The sequence below is a fragment of the Sceloporus occidentalis genome, unplaced genomic scaffold (genome assembly GCF_023333645.1).
Source record: "Sceloporus occidentalis isolate IW3139 unplaced genomic scaffold, rSceOcc1.0.p SCAF_10, whole genome shotgun sequence".
Classification (NCBI taxonomy): domain Eukaryota; kingdom Metazoa; phylum Chordata; class Lepidosauria; order Squamata; family Phrynosomatidae; genus Sceloporus; species Sceloporus occidentalis.
Window position 1 is genome coordinate 9,950,190 of NW_028316990.1, and position 15,568 is coordinate 9,965,757.

At 50.6% G+C, this 15,568-nt stretch overlaps 2 protein-coding genes across 6 annotated transcripts in view; one reads left to right on the plus strand and one right to left on the minus strand.

Moving 5' to 3' along the window:
• Nucleotides 1-15,568, plus strand: part of LOC149305850 (hyaluronan synthase 3) — a 30,502-nt gene that overhangs the window by 12,531 nt on the left and 2,403 nt on the right. Inside the window, exons 1-13 of one of the 5 annotated variants that reach the window (XM_089539875.1) lie at nt 6,795-6,967; nt 7,524-7,715; nt 8,626-8,710; nt 8,893-8,982; nt 9,718-9,929; nt 10,740-10,911; nt 11,234-11,325; nt 11,797-11,893; nt 12,084-12,148; nt 12,575-12,769; nt 13,456-13,615; nt 14,112-14,218; nt 14,899-14,994. In XM_089539875.1, coding sequence (XP_089396001.1) covers nt 6,806-6,967; nt 7,524-7,715; nt 8,626-8,710; nt 8,893-8,982; nt 9,718-9,929; nt 10,740-10,911; nt 11,234-11,325; nt 11,797-11,893; nt 12,084-12,148; nt 12,575-12,769; nt 13,456-13,615; nt 14,112-14,218; nt 14,899-14,994 — 1,725 coding nt within the window. In that variant the 5' untranslated portion in view covers nt 6,795-6,805. Of the gene's footprint in view, nt 1-104; nt 4,707-6,794; nt 6,968-7,523; nt 7,716-8,625; nt 8,711-8,892; nt 8,983-9,717; nt 9,930-10,739; nt 10,912-11,233; nt 11,326-11,796; nt 11,894-12,083; nt 12,149-12,574; nt 12,770-13,455; nt 13,616-14,111; nt 14,219-14,898; nt 14,995-15,568 lie in introns of those variants that run through there. The other 4 variants (XM_089539876.1, XM_089539874.1, XM_089539873.1 and 1 more) reach the window with 4 other exon arrangements.
• Nucleotides 4,802-6,700, minus strand: LOC149305852 (chromosome transmission fidelity protein 8 homolog). The gene is made up of 3 exons (XM_089539879.1): nt 6,618-6,700; nt 6,410-6,524; nt 4,802-5,810 (listed from the first exon to the last, which is right to left on the minus strand). Exons 1-3 carry the CDS (start codon nt 6,644-6,646, stop codon nt 5,613-5,615), a joined length of 342 nt encoding a protein of 113 aa, XP_089396005.1. The 5' UTR covers nt 6,647-6,700; the 3' UTR covers nt 4,802-5,612.

The window sequence follows — 15,568 nt, forward strand, 5'->3', positions numbered from 1 at the left end:
TCCTAAGCCACAATGAGTTCCATTTGTGTTCAAAGGGAGTTAAATGAAGGAAATCAAAGAACAGTAGTTTAAGAGAGATATGTTATCCTTCCTTCCTGCCCCAGATCCTCAACAAGTACGACTCCTGGCTCTCCTTCCTAAGCAGCGTGCGCTACTGGATGGCCTTCAACGTGGAGCGGGCTTGCCAGTCCTACTTTGGCTGTGTGCAGTGCATTAGCGGACCCCTTGGCATGTACCGCAATGCCCTCCTGCAGCAGTTCCTGGAGGACTGGTATCACCAGACCTTCCTGGGCAGCAAATGCAGCTTTGGGGACGACCGGCACCTCACCAACCGGGTGCTGAGCCTGGGCTTCCGAACCAAGTACACGGCGCGCTCCAAGTGCCTGACGGAGACTCCCACCCGGTACCTGCGCTGGCTCAACCAGCAGACGCGATGGAGCAAGTCCTACTTCCGGGAGTGGCTCTACAACGCCCTGTGGTTCCACAAGCACCATCTTTGGATGACCTATGAGTCGGTGGTGACGGGCTTCTTCCCCTTCTTCCTCATCGCCACTGTCATCCAGCTCTTCTACCGCGGGCGCGTCTGGAACATTCTCCTATTCCTCCTGACGGTCCAGCTGGTGGGGGTCATAAAGGCCACCTACGCCTGCTTCCTCCGGGGCAACGCCGAGATGATCTTCATGTCCCTCTACTCCCTCCTCTACATGTCCAGCCTCCTGCCGGCCAAGATGTTCGCTATCGCCACCATCACCAAGTCCGGCTGGGGCACCTCCGGCCGCAAGACCGTGGTGGTCAACTTCATTGGCCTGGTGCCTGTCTCCCTCTGGGTGGGTGTGCTGGTAGGTGGCCTGGCCTACACGGCCTGCAACCAGGACCTCTTCACAGACACCGAGCAGGTCTTCCTCATCTCGGGCGCCATCTTGTACGCCTGCTACTGGGTCGCCCTCCTCACCCTCTACCTGGCCATTGTGGCCCGCCGGTGCAGCAAGCCGCAGGAACAATACAGTTTGGCTTTCGCAGAGGTGTAAGACAAGATGGAGCCATGGCAGGAGGGGAGGGAAGTGCAATAATTGTGAAGGACTGGCAGCCATTCCTTGTGGCCAAGGGAGGGCTGGGTCCACCCTGCTTGGGACAGGACTTTGTTTTGAAGATATCCAGCCCAAAAACGAAGCTGGGGAGCATGAAATACACACAGCTGGGGAAGGAAGCCGGAATTCCCACCTTGGAAGCTCCTAAAATGGATGCTGGTGCTCCTCTTGCAGAATGCCATGGATTCCCAGGGAAGTTTCCATTTCCATCAGATGTGAGTCTTCATTCTCCCCAGTTTTATGCAAAGGGCACTGCCTCCCACAGAAGGGCACTGGTGGGGCAGGCATGGAAAACCTTCCATGCAGCATGTTCAGGGTATAATCACAATCGAGGCTGGCATTGTGGGTGGGTGGTCAGGGTGAGGGTCCTTACCTGGAGCAATAACCCCCTTGAGGGGACCAACTGAAGAAGGGGACTCTGCTCGACTCAGGTGCCACTGTTAGTTTTGGTCTCTCCCTGGGGAGAGTTTTGAGGATCCCTAAGCTTTTGTTCTCTGTCTTTTGTAACCAGCAATTGGGGCCTGAGATGCCAGAAGGTCTTGTGAGGGGCTAATCTTGTGGTCCCCCAGCCCCCCACAGTCCTCCATCCCTGCCATATGGGCTGCCTTCAGCCCAAGGTGGGAATGCCATCCATTAGCAAGAGGGCACTGAGGCAGGTAGGCAGCCACTCTTGTTCTGCCCAAACAGAATACTTGAAAAGTTCCCCTGGTGCTCACAGCAGCGGCAGCAACATGCCAAGGTGAATGTGGTTAAACAAGCTGTATGCTCTGGAAAGTTAGTCTTTGGACTGCAGTGCCCAAAATCCCCCTATGCTAACTGGAGGTGGATTTAGGTGTTGCAATCCTTAAGAAACATCTCCAAGCTCACTCTGTAGATTTCTGAGGTGTGGACCATGTATCCCCATCTGCACATAGACTATTCTTGCAGTTTGTGTTTGTTGGAGGAGCAGGTCACCCCTTGAACCCACTTTTGGGGTGTTCAGGGGCCTCATTTCCAGACAGTCTATGGCTTGCACCATCAGGGAAGGCAAAGAGGGTGGTGGTGAGGTGGTCCAGAAAGTGTTCTGGCCCTTTCCCAAAGTCAGGCGAAGTTTAATACTGCAAGTAAGGTACCTCACTCGGTCTCTCTGCCGTCGGGGTCCGGTAACCCTTGGTGCTTCTTTTTGAGGCCTCTCTCTCTTTACACTGGTGCTAAACCAAGGCATTTCCAACTCAGAGAAAAGGGGAGAGAAACCAAAGCTATTGGTGCTGTTACCTGATCTAAAAGCCTCATCCTGGGCTCTGCTTGGCCTCTCGGAAGGCTATTTCTTCTGCCGAAAAGGCATGCCAGGGAAGCAGGGGTCAGTTGGCACCAAGCTCTGGTCCAAAGCAAACAGGCACCTTTTAGGGCAAAGCCACACTTTCGAGGTGGAAGAGCTCATCTGGCCTTGCCCAGGTGCTGCTGAGATGGCTAGGCAATGGGAAGAGGGGATTTGAGGTACCAAACCCACTGCCTGTCTCCTCTCCAAGACCTGAGAGTGCAATGGTACTATCTAACCCATTGGGGGAATAGCTCAGGACTCAGCGACTCCAATTGTGAACAAATCAGTCTTGAAAATGAGCTTCCACCCTTTCCTTTGGTTTTAACAAACACTGCTTTTTAGAAGAAAAAAATCCATGTTCCTACACAAAGCATACGTTTTGAGAATGTATGAGCAATATGTTTTTAAAGTGCTGTAAAAGAATGAGTCTCAGCAGTGTTTGGATGCAGCTTCTTCAGCAGCAGTTGGTTCTCTTGCTACCTCTCTCCTCTGGCCTCCTCCATTGCTTGGAGAAAAAGAGAATCCTAGATCATAACAGATATTAAGATACTCAGTTCTGAACAAGGCAAAGCGGAGGTGAGTCCATGCAAATTGTAATAGAATTTGGTTTGACTGTTAAATGTATGTCAGAGCAATTAATTTCCAAGTCCCTTCAGTAGTGTACAGAGTATTGCAATTTCATCCCCTGCATTCCAAGCAATCCAGGGATTTGTAGTTTAATGGGGGCATTTTTAAAAAATTTCTTCTGCAAATCCTGGGAGTCAACAGAATTCAACTGTGGCTGTTAGAGAGGTATCAAATTGCTATGATATGGAAGGGATCCAAATCATCTGATGCTCCAGATATGGGTTTTCAAGTCCTGAATTGTGTTACTTGGACTCCATGCCTAGGTCACTGGAAGTGGTGAAATCCTATCCCCCTTCTCCTTGGTAGACACCAAATGTTCAGTTTAGGTGTGCAGTGGGGAAACCTCTGTGCATGTTCAGAGGAGCTGCATCCCAACGCATTTTGGTTCCACAGAAGAAGTGGCATCCAGAAGTTACTCTTGAACCAGGCAGATGGACAGGAGGCAAAGCAATGGGTTTTGCCCGCTCTTGTGTGCAGAGTGCCATGCTAACTTGATTTTATCCCCTTTCACTTCCAAACCAAAGTGTTTTTTCCGATGACACAGGGTACAGGTGCCCCTTCCTGCCTTTTCATTGCAAAGAAAGACAGCTAAATAATGCAAAAATAATTCCATGGTGAGGAATGTTGTCACCGGAGGGTTTCCAATCTTGTTCCACTGGAATAAATTGGTGACCTTGCACCAGAATTTGGTGTATTTGTGGGGAGTGAGCAGAGCCTGGAGTGGGATTTGCTTGTTCTGACTGCAAAATCTGCCAAGCAACCATGAGGGCAAGATGCTTGCTTTTCATGAGGAACGCCGCATGATTCCCAGAGGCTTCTGCGCTGCTTAGACTCTGTGCTTTGACGCCATGCTCTCTTAAGATCAGAGGGCGGCCGCTCCATCTTTTAGCCTCGGTGTTGTTTGGGGTCTGCCCCAGCGCCCATTCTCCTGCAACCAAGATGTAGCAGACGCCATATTTCTGCCTCTGCCCCACTGTTTTCTTGGTCTCAAGCCACATCCTTTGTTCCTTTCCACCTCCTATGCAATCCCTAAAATGTGCCAGGGGTTGTGCCTGAATCCTCCTTTCTTCATGCATGATAGCAGAAACAGAAGCAGCAATTCACAAGAGGGCAAGGTAACCTTGGAATGCCCCACCAAGCATCCTTAACTATAACCTTAACCAAGCATGGCAATCCCAAATTGACAAATAGTTTGGAATACAGGGATAACAGCAGCCCTCTAGCAGTGTTTTGATTGCAGCTAAGATGTTTCCCAGGTAAGACCTCTTGGCAGCTAGAGATGGGGATGCATGCAAGGGCTAGAAAGCAGAGAAGGAGATGACTTTTTCTAGCAGACTGGAAGAGACCCAGTATCCCCGAATACATCTTGGGAAGGAACCAAAGCATACTCTCCTACAAAAAGAGGAGCCGAGGGCTGCCAAGCCAAATTGTATGGCTGCAGGGACAGAGCTGGATGGATGAAAACCCTGATGGTCTCCATAGTCCTCCCCAACCAACACTGTGACAAAAGGTGGAGACCTCCTTTCCCTGCCAGGCTTGCATTCTTGCTGCAGATACACACACACACACACACACAGCCTGTCCTCTGCTGCCTGCCTGTGCTGGTCCCAGGCACTGAGATGGAGGGGGATGATGGGCTTTGTGTCTCACTGGCCCCTTCCCCCCGGCTGCTTTTCCTCCCCAACCTTTTTCTACATCGACCCGTTTGCATTTCTCTTATTTAAGACGACATTTGTAGGACGTTTTTGTACAACCCTTTGGTAAGACAATAGTTGACTGCTTGAAGTTATTTGTAAGGATTTATTTATTTTTTATGAACCTGCGTTTTTGTATTTTTTTAAGGAAAGGTCAAGGTTTGGGGTTGGTTTGTTTTTTACTACGAGGCCTTTGTTATGATTAATAAAAACCCTTGTAAACAAGGTGGCTGTGGGCATTATTTGGAGCTGCTTCAGTCCTACCAGCATCACCCAGTGAGTGCAATGAAACAGTAAGTCATAACATAGGAATGATGCAGTGCGACACTATAGTTCCATCTTCCAGGATCCTGGGACTTGGGGGGTTTACAATGTCTTTAGCCCTCTTTGCCAAAGAGTGCTGGTGCCTCATCATTTGGGGCTTTATTGTGGCCTGTGGAGGAAGAGGGTTGTTTTGAGACTCTGTGGCTGGAGGAGCAAAGGAGTGGCCGGGTTTTGAGGGTGTTTTGCTCCCAAAAATCTTGGTAGGCTGGCTGCACTATGACAATCTCATCTAGGCCAAAGTTTGGAGAAGAGCCGTGGGGTGGAAACCAGGCTAACATTTAGGGGTGCCAGGTCCCCTCCCTTTGCTCTCTCCTTCCAGCAACCTTGGGATTTTGAGGAGGAGCAAGGAGGGCTCTTGCAGCGATGCTCTGCTGCCAGCCATAAACCCGGAGCAAGACGCTGGCAGGTGGCAGACTGGGCTCTGTGGCCATAAGTAGCCATAGGTCCCGGCCGTGTAACCCAAGGCAAATAACAGCGTCTGTTCTTCTCTTTCCTCAGTCGCAGATGCCTCGCTGAGAAGGCCTGCTCTGCCCACTTTTGTTCAGGGAAGGGAGCAGGCCTTGGCCCAAATGTCCTCCTTCAGGCTTTCTTGGCCACATTGGTAATGATGGGCTTTGGCCGGGTTTTGAAGAGGAGCTTCTTCTTGATGAGGGCCCTGACGGAGTAGTCACCGGATGCTGCGCCCGGGGCTGCCTTGGTCAGGACGGCAAAGGGCTTCTCCAGCCGGACCACCTTCCCGTAGAGGATGTGGTGCCCCACCAGGAGCACAGGCACCCCCTGAGGAAGGAAGGAAGGAAGGAAGGAAGGAAGGAAGGAAGGAAGGAAGGATACATCAAACAGTTAGAGATGGGTTTGGCCATGTCAACCCGCTGGGTGACTTTGGGCAACTCACTCTCTCTCAGCCTCAGCCAAACAAAGTTAAGTAAATAACGGATGAATGACTGTTAGGCTATGACTCTGAAGGAGGCCAGGGTTCGAATCCCAGCCCAGCCCCATGGAACCCGTCTGGACTCCTTGAATGGAGGGCCTTTGGGGATCCCTCCGAAATGGAGGACCTGTCCTGGAAAGGGGCAGAAGGCTGGAATGGAAGAGGAGGATGCCTGGAGACTCTGAGGGATGTCCAGGCGTCCTCCTTTTCCAGGACAGGTCCTCCACTTTGGGATTCCTCTTGGACAGAAGGTTGAAATGGAAAAGGAGGACGCCTGGCCACCTCGAATGGGTGCCTGGGCGTCCTCCTTTTCCAGGACGGGTCCTCCATTTGGGGCTCCCAAGTGCCCTCCATTCCTCCTTTTCCCAGCGGGAGAATGGAGGACGTTCTGGGGCCCTCCTCTGGGACATGAGGCTGAGAGGGAGGAGGGCCTGTGCCTGCTGCTGACCTCTCGGGTGTAGTGGAGGTCCCCCAGGAGCTTCCCTTCGAGGCCAGCCCCGCTCCGGGCCTCCAGCTCCCCCTGCAGCTCCACCAGCAGCCACTCCTCCGCCGCCGCCGCCGCCCTGCGAAGGCAAAGAGCAAGAGCCGGGGAAGGGGGTCAGTCCGAGGCAGGGAGAGCGAGAGCCGCTCCGCCCGCTGCCCGGGAGGAGACCCACCGGGGGCCAGACAGGGCCACCTGCACCATCCTCTCTCGGAGCAAGGGCTCCGCACCTCCTGCTGCCGCCGCCGCCGCCTCCTCCTCTTCGCTGCTTTTCCCGGGCGGAGGGGCGTGGCCTGCGTGGCGAATCCCGCCCCTTCCGGCCTGGCGCTTCCGCTTCCGGGTTGTGCGCGTGTTCCGAGCGCGATGGCGGTGGAGCTGGTGGTGCACCGCGCGCGGCTCTTCGGCTTCGTCCCCTCCGGAGTCCGGGCCCTGGCCGCCTCGCCTTCCGCGGGGCTGCTGGCCTCCTCCCGCCTCGACGGCGCCCTCGAGCTCCTCGCCCTCCGAAGCAACGCCTTCCGCCACAAGGTCAGGCCCCGAGGGAGCCCTTGGGGAACACTGGCCCATAGCGAGCAGACCCTCTGGGCAGGGGCTGCCATCTGCCTTCGTCGGTCCCACTCCCCGCAAGGGAGGCCAGCCAGGAAGGAGGCAGCGAGGAGCAGGAATGGCAGTGGGAGTAGCCCTGGCCCCAGGAGAGTCCCCTCGGAGTTTGCCTTGGGGGCTCCAAGGGAAAAAGAAGGGGAGGCAGGGGCTGTCTATGGGGGGGCTCCCTTCCAGTGGAGTGGGATGAAAGGGGCAAGGAAGTGGGGCTGGGGGCATCCTTTCCAAGCAGGACACCCACCTGGCAGGGGAGGCAGGAAGGAAGGAAGGAAGGAAGACGTCTGTCTCCATCCCTGGCCCCAGAAAGCTAGCTCAGGGGGAGAGGGGGGGTGAAACTCAAAAGAAGGGGGCCTGCGCCCGCCCTGCAGAGGAGGCCAGTAGGGAGGAAGGCAGCCAGGACTGAGCTGCCAGGTAGGACCCCTAACACCAGCCCAGAAGGGTTGGGGGTGGCTCTCCTCCTCCTTACCTGTTGTTTTCTTTCCAGGTCATCCCAGGCCACGAGACGAGGGCCCCGGAAGCCATTTGCTTTGCGGCAGGAGACAGGCTCTTTGGTGCCGGCCTCAACGGGGACGTTTTCGAGTACGACTTGGAGAAGCTATGTGTGAAATACTCCCTGGATGCCTTTGGGGGCCCCATCTGGAGCATGGCAGCGGATCCCACCGGGACCCAGTTGGCGGTAAGGCCTCCTAAAGCCAGGCTGGACAGCTGACCATCAGGGACACTTTGGGCGTGGGTTGGACTAGGTGGCCCTCAGGGGCCCCTTCCTTCACGAAGGGCCAGCTGAATATAGCAAGGGCTTGAGAAAGATTTTGGCAAGTGACTAAACAGTGTTATTCTGCATGGCCTTTGGAACCGGAAACCATGAGAGTAAGTTTTAAGGCGCAAGGTGGAGTGCAACATGGATTAAAACACATAAAAACATTTAAACACATAAACACGGGGCCCATTAAAATCATCCAAGCTTGACATTAAAACTATACCAGTTTAGAAACGGTATTTTAAAACGTTTTTGCCTGTTGCGCCTTCCCTCAGGGGCCTGATGGGTCAGGAGCTGATTTATATATACCTTAAATGGTGCTTCCTCACCTTTTCCATCCCGGGGAGATGTTTGGCTAATGCTCACACCCGCTAAAAAAGAAATCTCGCCTTTGAAGAGGAAGAAGTCTACATTCTAATTTTTGAACCACAGAGAATACTGCGAATGAACAAACAACATTTTTAAAAAGTAGACTTTTATCTCACTGCATAAAATGCAAATCTAAATTGAGTAGCAAGGTGTTTTGGACTTCATCTCCCAGAATCCCAGACGTTTGGCCAAGACGGCTGAAGTTCCTGGGAGCTGAAGTCCAAAACACCTGGAGGACCAGAGTTTGGGAATCACTGAGTTCGATTATCGTTTATTCAGAAGAAAAATGAGCAATAACTCGTGACTTGAGGACCCAAACCACTCTTTGTGGCACCCCTTGAAATGCCACTTTGCACCCCAAGTTGGGAACCCCTGCTTTCAATTGCTAAACCTAGAGAAACTAGTCCTCAGCATCCTGTCTACCTTTTCAGGCTGCTGACTGTGTCCCCTGTTTGTGCAGGTCGGCTGCGATGACGGCTCCATCAAGCTCTTTGCTGTCTTGTCTGACCAAATCCAGTTTGAGCGGCAGTTGGACCGGCAGAAAGGTGGGTCATATGTGGGGTGGCCACTGTGCCACGGGGCAAGGCTTGAGGTGGATGGTCCTTATGCATCTCTGTGTACCTGAAAGAGAAGTTACCTGGCAGGGAAGTAGTGGGGAGAGAGGAGGTTTCCTTGGTCAACCTCCCTCCTGAGACCCTCACTTTGTGCCCCTTCTTTTGCCGTGCAGGACGCATCTTGTCCCTTTCCTGGCATCCCTCTGGCACCAAGATTGCAGCTGGCTCACTTGACCTCATCCTTGTCTTCGATATAAAATCAGGTGAGTTCTGGAGTTGGGCACCCTTGGCACAGCCCCTCAAACCCCATGCCATGGAAGAGGAGCAATGCAATAGGTCCTGGTGCCTTGGGGTGGGGGGCTTAATTCATTTTTGGTGGACCTCAGCTTTCACATCTTTTCCCAGCCTCAAAGTATCAACCTGATGCAAAAAGTATCTTACAAAGTCACTAACACAAACCAACCTCTTCTGTGTCACTGGATGGTTGTTAACATTTGGCTGTCAGGCTGGGAAGGACTCTAAAGCCCATCCACCTTGTGACCAGGTCCACTCTCGCTACATGACCTTCCTGCAGTTTCCGTCCAAGAGTACAGATAGCAGAATGTTAAAAAGTTTTTTAGATTTTAAAAACGCATCCAGTGGGTTTCATGGCTGAGCTGGAAATCAAACCCTGGTTGTTATTAATTTTTGGCAACCGTAAAGTGAACCTGTCAAGGGGTTTTCTTGGCAAGATTTGTTCAGAGCCTTCCACTGAGGCTGAGAGAGTGTGATGTGCCCAAATGTTTCATAGCCAAGCTGGAAATCTAATCCCAGTCTCCACAGTCCAACACTCAAACCACTATGCCATACTTGCTCCTAATATATACAAAACATGCATGAATTTCATGTTTCGACTTGGGTCCCATCTCCAAGATATTTCATGACATATAAGCAAATATGCCAAAAATCTGAACGGTGACTTGACTATCTCTCTTATGTCTTTGATGTCTTTTTTTCAGGCCGTGCCATCCAGCAGATCCATGTGGACCGGCGCCTGCAAGAGTCACATGCCCAGAAGTGCGTGGTGTGGGGAGTGGCCTTCCTTTCGGATGGCACCATCGTCAGTGCGGACTCGGCGGGCAAGGTCCAGTTCTGGGACTCTGAGATGGGGACTCTGTTCTCCAAGCACCCGGTCAGCAAGTCGGCTGCCCTTTGCGTGGCATTGTCTGAGGTAGGTGGCATTTGTGTACACTGGCTCCAGAAAACACAGATTTGGATTAAGAGGGTGGAGAGTGGGGCTCTTTAGGGAATATAATAAGCCTAAGCATTGCAAACACATTCTGCAAAATCGTGTTGCCAGACGTGGAGTGCATACAAGAGCCAGAAATGTGAAGTCAAAGGTTTTCATGGCCGGCATCCATATTTTTTTGTGGGTTTTTTGGGGGGATATATGGCCATATATCCCAGCGTCTGTGGCTGCATCTTCAGAGAAATCTGAAAGAAACACCAGGCATAAACTCTACTAGAACATGGCCACACAGCCCGAAAAATCTACAAAAAACTGGAAATCCAAAAATTTTTGATCCAGCCCAGGCTTTTCTGTACCCAAGTAATGCCCTGTAGACTAAATATGGGCAACTGTGGGAAGCCAGGGGACCATCTTAGCTCTCCCAAGAGATATTGGAGGGCTGCATCACACACACACACACACCCCTGCGTATTGATGTTTGCCTTCAAGTTGTCTCTGACTTATGGCAACACTAAGATGACCCTATTCTGGCGTTTTCTTGGCAAGGTTTGTCCAGAGGAGGTTTGCCATTGCCATAATTAATAGTCACAAGTTGAATCTTCCTTAGACCCCTACTCCTTTATGCTGGGTTAAACAGTGCTGAAGAAAGTTACTTTTCTGGATCAGTCCTCCCAGAATTATCCAGCCAACATGAATAACTCTGAGAGCTGTAGTCCGGAAAAATAGCTGAGGCCACAGCTTTGGTGAGGCTGCCCTCCTGGCAAACTCTCAGTTGACCCACTTCTCTCGCAGACAGAAGACAGCCTGGTGGTGGGCACTTCAGATGGCTCTGTGTACCAGTTCCAGCTGCTCCCAGTTAGGCTGGATAACGGCGAAAACCAGTGGGTGCGGACAAGACGTTACCAGATCCACACCCACGACGTGCGGGCAGTGGCACACACCGCAACGGCCTTCTTCTCTGGAGGTACAGTGTCAACCAAACCACTTTGAGGAACAGTGGGAGTTCCTGGCCCAGGGGTAGAGCACAGGCATTGCATGCAAGAGGCCACAGGTTTAATGCCTAGCTCCTTCTATAAAAAGTGTCTGGTAGCATTTGATAAGAAAAGCCATTTTATGCCTGGGACCCAAAGAATTGCGCCAAGCCCAGTGGAAAGCCATCAGGGCCCAATGGAAAGAGTCAGGCTTGGCATGGAGGTGGTGAGGTCTTGGTGCCTTCAGCGGGTGCTGTGGGCAGTTGCGATTCAGCTTGGTTCAGTCACACCCAGTGGCCATCTCTTCCTTTATAGGGCTAGATGGACAAATTGTGATCCGGCCGCTGTTGGAGAAGGTGGAATTCAAGACCTATGAGGCAGCCCTTCGGAAGATCACCTTTCCTCATGTGAGTATCTGCCACTAGCCAGCCATGTGTCTGTTCTTCTGCGTTTTCCCCCCGTACCTAAAATAGGCTGTAGCCTTTCAGAAACCCATGAGTAACCAATGGTGCAGCCTTAGCCCCACTTCTTGTTGTGTCCCATCAAGTCGTTTCTGATTTATATCATGGGGTTTTCTTGGCAAGATTTGTTTGCCATTGTCTTTCCCTGAGGCTGAGAGTACCGTGTCCTGCTCAGCGGTGACCAAATCAGCATCAAGAGAGTAAGAAGACGCTTCCTGGGTGTGGGTTGTCTTAGGCAAGGATCAGGAACCTCTTTGTGCCTCAAAACCCAAGTCAGTATACATACACACATACATACATCGAACCCTGGTCTCCAGAGTCATAATCCAATACTCAAACCACTACACCTGACTGGCTGTCTCTGGGTAAACCCCCTTTACCCTGGGAAAAATGCCTACGATTCCCCTCTTCTTCCAGCAATGCTTGGTTTCTTGTGCCCGGAAGGCCCGTCTCCTCTTGTTCCAGTACCCTCAACACCTGGAGCTTTGGAGACTTGGAGCTACCAATGCGACAGGTAAGAATAGGCATGGCTGGCACACTTGGAGGAGGTGGTGAGTTATCTGTCTTTGCATCACCCAGCTGCCCCCACAGTTCTGCACCAGCCACAGGGGAGAAGAACCGAGTCCTTTCCTCTCATTTCAAACATCACAACCTGCCCCACTACTATGGCTGCTACAGACAGGCCCTCTTCTTTCTCTTTGTAGGAAAGGCAGGGGAAGTCCTACCTTTGTCTCACCCTCCAGAGCACCTACTACAGCTCAAGGCCAAGGTAAAGCAAAACCAAAAAGAGGAGAAGGAATTTTGGTTCCTCATCCTTCAGGGAGGTCTCTGCAAATGGCAGAGGTGATGACTTCCAGGAGTGAAGCTTTGAGTATTCAGTCTTCTTGCTTGTCCAGAGGCCAGGCTAGACAACGATGGCTCAGTAAAGGCCAGTTAGTTTGGTGTAACGCCAGGGTTTTAAGCTTTTAACAGAGCTTTGCGACTTCAGCTCCCAGAAACCCCCAGTCAGTATAGTCAAGGGTTCTGGAAGCTGAAGTCCAAGGTGATACTGGGGACCAGCAGCTGAGAATTACTGGTTGAGGAGTCAGCCCAAACTGAGGCATGTTTGCAGCACCAGGGAATCTCCAGGGAGGTCCACTAGTGCTTGGCTGACTTCCCCAGCTCAGTTTCTTGCTTCCTTTGGTTTCTCATCCAGGGTCCTGATCACATCGGCAGCAGCTGCGTCTCTCCCTGCGGCACCTGGATTGCCTACTCCACTGCGTCCAAGTTCTGTCTGCACCGTGTCCTGCTCAGCGGTGACCAAATCAGCATCAAGAGAGTAAGAAGACGCTTCCTGGGTGTGGGTTGTCTTAGGCAAGGATCAGGAACCTCTTTGTGCCTCAAAACCCAAGTCAGTATACATACATACATACATACATATCATTGATGGGCCTCTCTTATTAATTTTACTCTGTTATTTTATTTGTGGTTTTTGTGCCTTGATCTTTTTATATCGTTTTTGTATTTACTGATTGGATCTATTTTATATTTGTGAGGGCTTTTAGCTTTTAACAATAAACTTCTGTATGTATGTATACAAGTCAGTTTCTTATGGGTTGCATGGCAAAGTGGGGGGACCAAAATTGTTGTTGTGTGCCTTCAAGTCATTTCTAACTTACGGCAGACCCTATCATGGAGTTTTCGTGGCAAGATTTGGTCAGAGGAGATTTGTCGTTGCCTTTCTTTGAGGCTGAGAGAGCATGATTTGCCCATGGTTACCCAGTGGGTTTTTCATGGCTGAGCCAGGAATCTAACCCTGGTCTCCAGAGTCATAGTCCAATGCTCAAACATCACACCAAAATTACCAAAGACCCTTTTAACAGGGGAGAAGATAAGGCTTTATTTGGTTCCCTCCAAGGGTTAGCCTGAGGGCCTGGTGTCCCCCCAAATCTTGGACTAGGAGATGTTCAGAAGATGCCAGACAAGGTGGAAACATATTCTATGACCTCAATTGAGTCTCCCTTGACAGAAAGGAAGGAGATTGGGAAGAGGATTTAATGCTGGCTGCCATGTTGGTCATGCTTTTCTTTCCCAAAGGTTCCTGACACGCCAAAGCTGCTTCGCTCTGCTCACCATCTCCTCTTCTCTGCGGATTCCACCAGGCTCTTTGTGGCATCAAACCGGGGCTGCGTTCACGTCCTTAAGCTCTTGAAGGCAGGGACTTGCAAGTTCCTACACACCCTCCGTCCAAACTCAGGTAAACACCAGGCTGAAAGGGGCTGGAGCTGGATGATGATGATGATGATGATGATGATGATGATGATGATGATTGTCATCACCACCATCACCATCATTTATATTCCACCTTTCCCCTAAACCTAAGACTCAAGGCAACTTAGAAATTAAAACAAATTTGATACAGCTAAATCATACTGATGGTCAGCATTAAAATAAGAATTAAACTGTAATTTAAAAAAAAACATTTCAAGCTGTGGATGGTTGAATGTGTGGATAAAAAAATTGTGGCTATGGAGGGCCAGCTGTAGTGAACAGCATTTCAAAGGCAAAACAATGCAGCCGTGTCTTTAAAAGCCCTCTGTTCTAAGAGTCTGTTGGAATAAACAGTCTTTCCCTGCTGATGGAAGGGCAGCAAGGAGGAGGCCAAGCCAGCCATCCTTGCAGATGGGACTGGGATGGCATTGAGGCATCCTGAGATCCCTCCAATGGTTTCATTTGTCCTTATCTCCCTGCAGAAACAACGGAAGCCGTGTATCTGCTGAGTGCGAGTTCTGACGGCAAGTGGTTGGCTGCGGCCGACGGCAGTCGGGAAATCAACATCTACAGCTTGGAAAATGCCAAGGTGAGCCAAGCAGCGCCCATTAGCCGCATGAGGCCAAACATTGTTCTGCTTTGATGTTAAAAGATGTTCTAAGAGATGAACTGGTTTCCTTGAGGGCCTCCATGACTCATGGACATTTGAGAATACAGTACTGTGCTTTTTTCTTTCTTTTCCTTTTGCAATCATTATACTTGAACCTCCACATTTGCGGCTTTGACCTTGGTGGATTTTGATTATTCACAGATTTTATTAATTTGTTCTCTCCAGGAATATTTAGATCAACTCTGTGGTTAATGTTACCCAAAAGTCACACTGGAGGACCTAGAGGTTCCTAGAGAGGACACTCCACTAGGCCTTTGTAGCTTCTCCAGCACAATTCTGTGGTCAATGTCTGGCAGATGTTGACCACAGAGTTGCCCTGGAGGACCTAGAGATTCCTAGAGAGGTGTCCTCTCAGGTAAAAACATGGTGTCTTTATTATTTGTGGTTTTTCCACATTCATGGGGGTCCTGTGCCCCTAATCCCAGCGTGTGTGTTTGTGTGTGTGTGTGTGTGTGTGTGTGTGTGTGTGTGTATAAATAATGTGTTGCTTTATTGGCTGCTGTCTTTCACCTTTTTGTTGGGTTTAGTTTGAGAGGTTTAGATTGTATGGATAGTTGAGTTTGGCTGTAACTCCTTTCCTCCTGCCTCCCTCTCCTCAGCTGCATTGCGCTGTGCCTGCCTACGACTGTCCGGCCTCGGCCTTGGCCATTCACCCAGTGACCAACAACCTGGTCATCGCCCATTCAGACCAGCAGGTAAGGGGAGGTCCAAGGGCTAGTTTTGTCCTCCACTGGATCTTGGTTTGCCATGCCTACTTCCAGCCTTCACTCTGGTGGGAAAAAAGTCATCTCTGAAACGGCAAATCATGGTTCCAGAAGCCTTTTGGAGGAGATGCTGGCAAATTATATGACGAATTGATTTTATTTATATCCCACCTTTCATTCAATATGGCTTAGGTTGTAGGTGAAGACAAGCTAAATCTAACAAAATACGTATAGTACACCATTAAGTACCATTAATACCATTAAGTATGGTACCATTAAGTACTACATCAATCAAAAGTGATTTGGTCTTTAAATGTAATGTTTGTTGTGTGCCTTCCAGTCATTTTTAACTTATGGCATGCCTAAGGTGAACCTATCATGGGGTTTTGTTCAGAGGAGGTTTGTCATTGCCTTCCTCTGAGGCTGAGAGAGTGTGAGTTGCCAAAGTCATTCTGAGCAAAGATTTGAACCCTAGTCTCCCAGTGTCCTAGTCCAACACTCAAGCCTCTACACAACCCCAAACCCCGCATCTACTTTGGGCCAGAATCTTTTTAGCATCGAGAAG